At 37.2% G+C, this 10,994-nt stretch overlaps 1 protein-coding gene across 1 annotated transcript; it reads right to left on the bottom strand.

The window, feature by feature from the left end:
• Positions 1–64: 64 nt before the first annotated feature.
• Positions 65–4,993, bottom strand: LOC131660042 (uncharacterized). Its single transcript, XM_058929162.1, has 7 exons — positions 4,407–4,993; positions 3,176–3,507; positions 2,338–2,677; positions 1,567–1,715; positions 1,362–1,455; positions 398–469; positions 65–303 (listed from the first exon to the last, which is right to left on the bottom strand). The coding sequence occupies exons 1-7, from the start codon at positions 4,902–4,904 to the stop codon at positions 259–261; spliced, it is 1,530 nt and encodes a 509-aa protein (XP_058785145.1). The 5' UTR covers positions 4,905–4,993; the 3' UTR covers positions 65–258.
• Between the last annotated feature and the right edge of the window lie 6,001 nt (positions 4,994–10,994).

Below are 10,994 nucleotides of genomic sequence, written 5' to 3' on the forward strand. Positions count from 1 at the left end.
AGAAAAATGCAGGCTCAGTTTGGACCAGAAACATATAGGAAACATGGAATTTCGCCAACAAAAATAAAAGAAAAACTGAATCTATATGCCTCATTTGAAAACATAAATTGGTTTTCTAAATAAAATAAACTTAAAAATTAGTATTTAGTATCACATGTAGGAAGCTAACTACATCCTTCCACTTCAACAAAATGAACAAAATTCCGCCGGCAAAGCATATTAGAAAGAGGAACCAACAAGGGTGTGAAGTGTATCTACTCACTCCAGCTTTATACTGTCCATCTCATTGATCACTCCTTCAAGCTGCAAACAACACAGAAGAAAGTGACTATGTAAGAAATAATGATAACTCTGGACAAACTTAAAAAAATATGGACTGTCGGAGACGCAAGCATACCTTAACCACCTGACGCAGGAAGTAATCCCCATATCGTTTGGCAGGTTTAGACTCCACAACATGAACTGTGTCCTGTAGTAAGCAAAAGCATAATTCAAAATTTGTTGCAGCATCATTCAATATAAATATTATTCCAAGGCCTAATTTGTGTCTTCAAGCTAGGAAAACTAATTTGTTGGATTTGGATAGGACCAACCAAGAGATGATCGCACTATCAAATCCACTTTAGACCCTCCTCAGACATACTTGATAATCAATTTAATAGTTGAGAGCAAGGAAATGATATCACTATTATTATCAAGATACATGTTCAACTAAGACAGAGCTCTTGTGATCAAGGTTCAAGCACGGGGTCTTAAGTAAGATCGGACGGCCTGTGAAAGATCGTAAAAGTAGGATCGTAGATCGGCACTTAAGATCTTACCAAAGGGTAAAATGGTAAATTCACATAGACAAAAACATGAAAATTATAATACATGAACAAGATAACTTATAAATCACAACATTTAACTAATTTAATTAATAATTCATAACCATCAACCCCTAATTTAATAAGCTCAAAAGATCAAGTTCAAAATAAGTAGCTTAAAAGGATCCAAAAAGCTGCAGCCGTTTTGTGTTTTTTAATATTAGGGTTAGGAAGACAGAACTTTAAGTAAGACAAAAGAACTGGGTTCACTTAAAAAATATGACCCGGTTAGATAGCCCAACAAAACAGGCCCAGATCTATGATTTTTACGATCTTACTTAAAAGATCTCGATCTTGACTACAGAAGCACACAAAAAAGATTTTTGCAAGATCTTAGCACTAAAAGGCAATAAAAGATCGTAAGATCTTACGATCCTACGACCCAGATCTCGATCTTGACTACATTGCTTGTGATACATGTTCCACTGTAGTTTGAATAAGAACCCTTTCAAAGAAAAAAGGATTCAGGCAGGAGGAAAAAGTAAGCAGGCTTACATCATCAATATAGAAATCCACGTCAGCATTGGATATAACTTTTCCAGCAGTATCAACAGCATGAGTCTTGTGCTTATATGTCATCAATATAGTCCTGCCAAATATCAAAATCAAAATGCATAAATACAAGTGTTCAAATATAAATTTAATAAACAAAAGAAATATTGATCAAAAGAAATGCTAAATTAATTACAAGTCTTGCAACCTTAAGGTTGGTTCATCTACTTCCATGTAACTTGCAAGTTTTGCAAGGGAGATAGTTGAATATACTTTCAAGAATGTCCGGAGACCTGATAACAATTGTTGCTGCTTTGCTTCATAAAGGAATAGTTTCAATTGAAGTCTATAGGCATCCTGGTGAAACAAGTAACTCTCAGTGATACAGTATAGTAAAAGAGAATGGAAGGGAGCAAAAAACATCAAAACAACTAATGCCGATACGTTAAGTGACTGTCAGATCATTGTAAGCCACAAATCATGTCATTATTATAGAAGGCAGACGGAGTCAATAGAGGTGTGAGATCAGATACATGAACATGAATATCAATACATGTTTCAACAAATAAACAAGCATTTAACTGTTGGGGAAAAAACTGAAGAAAATAGTTACCACATTAAGATTTGGGTGGCAAAAACGAGACATTTATGACATTCAATGGAACCTGAGTTCTAAAATGTCAAAATTCATTTTAGCGGAGTTAATTAACTGCTCAGCTGACTATAGGTCAATAGATCATTTACTCTTCCTCATAAGGCAGCTATTTGGTCGGAGAGGTTGGGTATTCCAAACGACATTTATGTCACTCTAGAAGCAGAGATAATTATTTATGAGTTGATAATAAAGAGAAAAAGAAAACAAGTAATTTCAAATTCAAATTTAAAGTTAATTAAAGATAACTTAATTTGAAGTTTTTTTATCCATGCAATCACTCAAAATGCTTTTTGGTCCAGAAACCAGATGGAGTTTAAGGAGTACCTGGTTGTAATTTACTAAAGGTTCATCAAAATTGGGCGCTGAAGGGGTGATAAACTTGGGGCATGCATATGAGAAGAGCTCATCATACATAGCAAAAGCTTCGTCATCATAACGTTGCATTCTAATCATCTTTTCACCATACTTCTCTCGCAACTGCGAGTTCACAGTTTCATCAACGAGCCTGCTCTGTGGGCAGAGTGAGAGGGATATCGCCAACAAGGCATACATTTGTTCATTCTTCTTCAAAATCTGTTCGTATTGAGGAGATTTCTGATGATACACCTTTGTCTTAAAGATGTACAAGAGAATTTTGTTGAATTCTCTAATTGCTTCCACATACCTGTAGAAAAGGCTACATTTCAGGCCATATAATAATATAACCCATAAAGATAAAACCCCCATAAAAAAACATTGTGAAATATAATCCTACAATAGAGATGCTACACCTTTATATGGCTAAGTTACTTGAGTATTAGCCAATTCCTAATAAATCTTAAATCCTTAACTGTAATTCATAAACTAAAAACCCCATAAAAAACAAAGATAGAAATCTCATTCCATGCTTGAATATAGCAAGATGAAGTTCTAAATAACACAACCCAAGTTGTCACTAGCAATTTATTTGTGCATGTACATAGGCAATAGAGTACCACGATAGAGATGAATGTTCAAGTAATACATACTGATCAAAGCTGCCTTAAATAAACAAGTGGCTTAGGTTGTAAATTTCTTTTAATTAGTAAAGATGCACGAATCACTAACATTATGAAGCTATTATTTTAAGAGCAATGACATAATATACACAGAAAACAAACAAGCAAGGAGTGGATGTAATGACCTGCGAAGCATAAGGTTGGCAAAACCATAGTGATAAATGGTGGTAATGTGGCATCCAATAACAATGGTGTAAAGACCTGGCTGACTGATATCAATAGGTTGCAAGCACTTGAGACCAGTATGATAATCACCCAAAAGACAATGAACCCTCAGCAAACCAACCATACCAAAATACCCCAAAACCTTCAAGACATTGCTACCCCCATTGTAATCATAACCATCATTAGCAGTGAATTGCTCAAGCCCTAGCTTCTCTTGCTCTAGTATCTGAATAATAGTTGACTTCTCAACAAGAGCTTGCAAGAAGTTCAGAACACCAAAAACATTCCAAGCCTACGACAGCAAAAGACATAACATAATTAAGGTTCTTTTTGGATAAACAATTTAATCAAGTAATTATCATATAAGTGGCTATGTATAAGCTATTTCTACTACAACAAAATAAATAAAGCCAAACTGATTTCATATAAGCTTTAGCGTATGTTTAGTTTTGTGGTTAAGAAGAAAATTGATATCAAATGAATTGATTATGTTATATTGACTTGGGTAAAGTGATTAATATTTGATTAAATTCCTGAAAAAATGAGTTGATCAATAAATTTCAGTGTAAAAATCATGTTTAGACTTAAAAAACTACAAATCATAGCTTCAAGTAGAATCATTAGTGAAAAGCATAATCAATTCTACTTGAGAGCAAACAAACACATCAAAATCTATACTACACATCCGGAATCAATTTTGAATGCTCCAAACTTGAAACCAAACATACACTTCAGCTGTTTTCAACAATCAACTTGGAGAGAAGCTAAAAAACAGCTATGTACACAACATACGTTATGAACTCTCACAAACTGTCTCACAAGTGGCTATCTTAGGGTCTGTTTGGATAAACAGCTTATTTGGAGCTTATAGCACACGTGCTTATCAAAATAAGCACTTTTTGCATAAGCTATTTTTCTAACAAAAGATAAAATAAATTTAAATTATTTTTATATGAGCTATAAATTATTTTCATCAAAAAAGTTTATGAATAATGCTATAAGCTATTTTAATAAGCTCTTCCAAACCCGGTCGCAAAACTTATGGCATTCCAAACAGGTCCCTAGTATATAAACTCAAATAAATCAATTCAAACAAACCCTTAGTTCAATAAAAATCATAAAAGAAGACAAATTAAAAAATAAATAAAATAAAATCAACATTACACAACGAAACGTTAGTTAGCTATAGACCTGATCGAACTGTCTCAAGAGAGCAATTTCCTGTTCATTCTTATTCTTCATCTTAGCCCGATACTGACAAAAACTCTGAAACTGATAAACAAACTCATCAACCATATCCCAAAGCCACTGATTCGGCAACTGCATATTCACAACCCCGTGAAGCACAACCTGGAACAGATTACAGTAATTATCCCACGAATCGATCCTCTGACGAACCGTAGGAGTCAAACGCGCATACAGGTGGCGAAACCACATCTCACGGTACAGAAGACAGAACACATGGTCGTTATCGACGTATTGAGCGACGGCGTCGACGGAGGGCCATGGAGTGTCCTTGAAAAGACGCTCCGATAGAGATTGGAAGGAGCTTTCGTACATCTGGTGGATCTCGTATACATTCTTCTCTCGGATGTGGCGGTAGAGATGGACGACGAAGGTTTTGACGGAATCGGGGACGAAGTTGGGGTCGTAACCTAAATCTAGAGATTGGAGTTCGTCGTTCGCCATTGTTGAGAGGTGGGTTGTGGTTTGGCCGCACCCAGATTACAACTAGGGTTTTATTTTAAGAGTTAGTACTCTGGTAGTATTGTTTACTCTATCTAGAGTATCTGATACTGCTATGCCTTTTCTTTTCTGTTTTTTTTTTTTTTCTATTTTAATTTTAATAGTTTAAATTTCAATTTTAAATTTTTTCTTACTAAAATTATTTCAAAGAAATTATGACTAAACAAATCAATAAATTACAAATAATTACATGACTAAATTAAATGTTTCAAAATAAAAAATAAAAATATTTTTTCTATGTGACTTATAAGTTGGGATCTCGTGATTGTTCTCTCGAGAGAAATGGGTAATTCTCAATTAGAAGTAGAAGATCATGATCTCATATTTTTAAAATATTTTTAAAGTTACTAATTAGAAAGATCCTCCAAAGATTCACATCTTTGAAAAGTTGCTCACTAGACCCTTATTACAAACGAGGTATCTCTTGTAATCTTTTTGTACTCGTTGTCAATATGTTCTTGAAACTCTTATGCATGTCCTAAGAGATTCTGACGATGTTAAATCATTTTGGGAGGGTTGTATTAAAGAGGAAATATGGTATAAATTACTCTGCTTGGGTATTCATGTTTGACTTTGAAGGTGGAGAAAAACACAAGAAAGGGGAAATTGAATTGTGTTCTTTATCAAATTAAAATTCTCTTTCTCTAAATTCTTTTCTTTCTCTTAGTATCTCATCTTCTGGATATGCTTTAATGTTGCGGAAGCATGTTTGGAATGGAGTTGCATAACCCATGAGATATTCATTTCAACTTCTTTATATCATCAGAACTTCTGACTTGTCTCAGTACAGTTCTGAAGACATTATGCGTGAATGTTCTGAGTTAAATGAATTGTACAGAAAATAAAAGACACATTCATTTTTATCCTGGTTCACCTTCTGAATAAGGCTACCTCCAGTCCACCCTCCTCAGGGGATTTGCCTCTCAACAGAGGACTTAACACAATATAACCATACTTGATTACACCTGCACGATCAACTGTCGTGACTAACAACCTGCACAGCCAACTGCTGTGACTAACCCTCCACAAGCTACCTGCTAGTGACTAACCCCTAGATGACTGAACCGTTCAGTGATCTCAGCGAGATATAACATTCATCAATCTAGTAACCCTGCAAAAGCCAACTGCTCGTGACTAACTGCAATAGACTATTCAGTGATCTGATCCACATATATAACATCCATTGACTCCTGCACAGCCAACTGCTATGACTAACCATGCACAACCAACCTGTTGTGACTAACCCTAGATGATGAACCGTTCAGTGATCTCATCAGGATATAACGTTCATCAATCTTCTGGAGATTACAAGTGTGCTTCTTAGTTAAGCAGATTATTTTCTATTCTCAATACATATGTTTACGACACACTGGCTAGAAGTCACTTCTGATGCCTAGACAATCTATCAGAAGTTTCCTAAGATATAACACAATACGAGCAACAACTCTATGTGTTTTACAAATAATTACAAGACATAATAAATAATCTTGTAGTCTTCTTTTCTTAAACTTATGGATGAGATCTTCTTCTTCTAAAAGCATATTAAGAGCAGCAGATCTTGTATTGATTGCTTCTTTCAATTTGGTCTTTTCTTGTTTGAGTAAGGAGATTAGAGCTTCAACTCTTGAATGTAATTCCTTCTTGTAAGACCTTCTTCTTCTTTTTTTATAAGCAGATATGGAGCATCAACTCTTATGTTGATTGCTTCTTGTGGTTAGATCTCCATCTTCTTCTTGAATACTGATCATGAAGCTTGTTACAGTTGATAACACATTTAATGATCATAGGTAAACATGAAACACTCTCGAGCAGCAACTCGGTGTATTCAATTTCTCTAGTCATTCAATGTGAGCAATACGAGGACTGGTCAAGTATTTGTGGATTCTTCTTAAGTGTGTTTCAACTTCTCATTACTCCAATGGAGGATAAAGCATAGCTTGCAGACTTTTCTATTTCTCACTTGAGATTTTCTTCTCATAGGCTGATTGTGTATAATTCAACACTCTTGTTTTCTCATCATACATTTTGTGTATGTTGCCTCTTATTGGTGCAGCAGATTTTTCTTATGTTGTTTGTGTTTTCACACCTGCTCTCAAACACTCTTGCATCGGCACACTTTCTTTCAACGATTTTGCTCTTTATATAGAGTTCTGGTATATTACCGTTGAGGACTTAGCCGTCTGAATCATGTTTGGATCATTACCGTTAAAGCATTTAATGCTTGTTGTAGACTGAATGATGAAATACATATTTCCAAGGCGAATCTTGTCTTCGATAACGTGTCTTCCTTGTTTTTCTTCTTTTCAAAATATTTTCTTCATGGTAGCGTGTAACACCTGAGGCCAAAGAAGGCAATGGGTGGTTGCACCGCATGTAACAACCGAGGCCGAAGAGGGCAAGGTTGGTCGCCACATCGGAATGAGAGGGATCCTGATGTTGTGCAGGTATGGGACTACATGGTTGAAGGAAAGCTTATAAGGATTGATGAGTACTACCTATACCAACAAGATGCATCTTCTTTTTGGTAGTCCGTTACATAAGAACTCCACAGTTAAGCGTGCTTGACTTGGAGCAATTATGGGATGTGTGACCTTCTAGGAAATTTCCCGGAAAGTGTGTGAGTGAGGTCAAAGCATGCTGAAAAGACTTGTGTTGATTTGTGGGGCCATTCGATAATCCTGAAAGCAGTCTGGGGCGTTACAAATGATATCAGAGTCAGACCTCTCCCAGTATGATGTGGTTTGAGGACAAACCATGCGGAAGCTGGTGGGCATGTAACACCCGAGGCCAAAGAAGGCAAGGGGTTGTTGCACCGCATGTAACAACTGAGCCCGAAGAGGGCAAGGTTGGTCGCCACATCGAAATGAGAGGGATCCTGATGTTGTGCAGGTAAAGGACTACATGGTTGAAGGAAAGCTTATAAGGATTGATGGGTACTACCTATACCAACAAGATGCATCTTCTTTTCGGTAGCCCGTTCCATAAGAACTCCACAATTAAGTGTGCTTGACTTGGAGCAATTATGGGATGGGTGACCTTCTGGGAAGTTTCCCGAAAAGCGTGTGAGTGAGGTAAAAGCATGCTGAAAAGACTCGTGTTGATTTATGGGGTCAGTCGATAATCCTGAAAGAAGTCAGGGGCGTTACAAATGGTATCAGAGTCAGACCTCTCCCAGTATGATGTGGTTCGAGGAAAAACCATGCGGAAGCTGGTGGGCATGTAACACCCGAAGCCAAAGAAGGCAAGGGGTGGTTGCACCGCACGTAACAACCGAGGACGAAGAGGGCAAGGTTGGTCGCCACATCGGAATGAGAGGGATCCTGATGTTGTGCAGGTATGGGACTGCATCGTTGAAGGAAAGCTTATAAGGATTGATGGGTACTACCTATACTAACAAGATGCATCTTCTTTTCGGTAGCCTGTTCCACAAGAACTCCACAGTTAAGCGTGCTTGACTTGGAGCAATTATGGGATGGGTGACCTTCTAGGAAATTTCCCGGAAAGCGTGTGAGTGAGGTCAAAGCATGCTGAAAAGACTCGTGTTGATTTGTGGGGCCAGTCGATAATTCTGAAAGCAGTCAGGACTAAAATGCACCACGTATTTGATCGACAAAGTAAGAGATGTTACCCACATTTGAGAATCTGTTGCCAAGCATTGAGTCGCTAAAAGGTACAACTCTAAAGTGAGGCTAAGAGAAATGCATGAGGATGACCTAGTGATGAGGCAAAATGTTTTGTCTACACGACATGGAAAGCTGCAACCCAACTAGGAGGGACCCTACCGCATATTCTGAAAGCTCCCATTTGCAGCATACAAGTTACAAGAGTTGGATGAAGGTCTAATACCAAAACCTAGATCAATATCCATTTAAGATATTATTATAGTTAAACTATATGTGATTTTGAGTGGACATGTCGTTCGACTATGCATGAACCTTTGAATGTTTATGAAAAGTGAAAGCATTTTGGTTGCAATATCATGTATGTTAAACTTCCATGTGAAGATCATTGTCGCCTTAAAAGACTATCTAAAAATGTTGGACTTCCCTCTTTACATTCTTGACACCTTAAAAGGCTATCTAAAAATGCTAGACTTCCATTAGAAGATCTTTGCCGCCTTAAAAAGCTACACAAAAATGTTGGACTTTCATGTGAAGATTATCGTCGCCTTAAAAGGTTATCTAAAAATGATGGACTTCCATGTGAAGATCTTTGCCGCCTTAGAAGGCTATCCTGGACTTCCATGCAAAAATCCTCGCGCGTTAAAAGGTTAGGGAAAATGTTGGACTTCCATGGGGATCTTTACAGCCACTTAAGGTTATACATTTACTTTGACTTCAACAACAAGATCTTTGTTGCCCTAAAAGATAATATGGCTATATTATGAATCGAGGATACCCCGTCTAAAACCACGTCCGAGGGACTTTGAGCTTCCTCGAGCGTGATATAGCTTTAAGTCTTACCAAAGGGGCGCGATCGAAGTATAAACTGATAGACTAAATTTAAAGTATTGTTTGGGGGTTTGATAGAAGTCTCCCCTAGGAGGCCCAACGCCCCGCCAGATGGACTTATAGTCTCATCATCCAGGCTCAATTTGTTCATTCGCCAGAGGGACTTGGAGTTTCCTCGGGCGGGATCTAGCTTCAATTCTCGCCTAAGGGTCACGACCAAAGTCTAGCCTAAGGGACATAACTTAAAGTCTTGTTTGAAAGCTTGATAGAAATCCCTCACAAGAGGCCCAACGCCTCGCCTGAGAAACTTATAATCTCGTCAGCCAAGCTCAATAAATAAACTAGCCTTAGAGGCTTGGATAGGGTGGAATCTAGCTTAAAGTCTCGCCCAAGGAACGCACCCTAAGTCTAACATAAGAGACTTAATTTAAATTCTTGTCTGAAAGCTTTATAGAAGTCTCATCCGGGAGGCCTAACGCCTGGCCTGAGGGACTTTTAGTTTTGTTATCCAAGTTTGTTGTATAAATTCACCCAAGGGACATGTAGTCTCAAGTTTAACATATAATCACGCTTGTGAGATTTAAGGTCTTGGGATGTCCCAAGCGTTCTATCGTTCAAAACACTTCGCCCTTTATCAAAGCCATTATGCTTGAGGGACTGTGTAGTCATATATTTTTAAAAGCCCTGGTAAGGGCGAAAGAGTTGTAGCCCCACGAGGGGAGACACCCATATATCGCCCGCCATTAGGGTTACCTCGCCCTAAATGTGGGAAAAGACGTTCCACAGTCAGAGGGAAGTCAAGCTCAATAGGTTGATCCACGTATCCCTGAAAAAATATGAATTCAACAGTCCATCATTGATTTAGTGGGTGGTTATCATTTCCAAAGAAACCCTATACCCACCCAAAGGCCTCTATAAATATCTTATCCCTCGAGGGTGAAAGGACGAATCATAACATACCTTGTATAACTCATAAACACAGAGTTTCTCGCCTCACATGAACTTGCTCTCTCCATAACCAAAACACCACCTAACAAGGCATCTCGCTTACGCAGGCAAGTCCTAACTTGATCTCTCCATATTTTATGCATTTTTATTAGAATACTTAAATTAATATTAAATTTAAATTAATTATAAAATAGTTAAATCATTCGGCAATAAAGATATTCATAAGAACATGTGATAAGCCTACATAAGTCATTGAATCATGTTTTTAATCCAGTATTGAATATTGAGTGGTGAGTATTGAGTGGTGAATATTGAGTAATAACAATTAATGTCTAAAATTTGATCCAGTGATCCAAGGGTCCATAATAATCTATGCATGGTGCATAGATTTTTATCTATGCATTGTGCATAGATTTTTATCTATGCACTGCACCCCACATCCTTTATGTCTCATTATTATCCGTCTTCTCTGGCAAATTTAAATGGAACTAAAGCCTTTGGATTGTTTCTTCGGATTTTTTAGATTAAAAGATCCTTCATAACAAATTATTCTTACGCTAGCTATGCTATAGCTAGCTCCCAGACTAGGCTCCAAAGTTTTTTCGAAGTTTAAAGATTATTCTTAGGCTAAAAC

Source organism: Vicia villosa, linkage group LG3, assembly GCF_029867415.1.
Source record: "Vicia villosa cultivar HV-30 ecotype Madison, WI linkage group LG3, Vvil1.0, whole genome shotgun sequence".
Taxonomy (NCBI): Eukaryota; Viridiplantae; Streptophyta; class Magnoliopsida; order Fabales; family Fabaceae; genus Vicia; species Vicia villosa.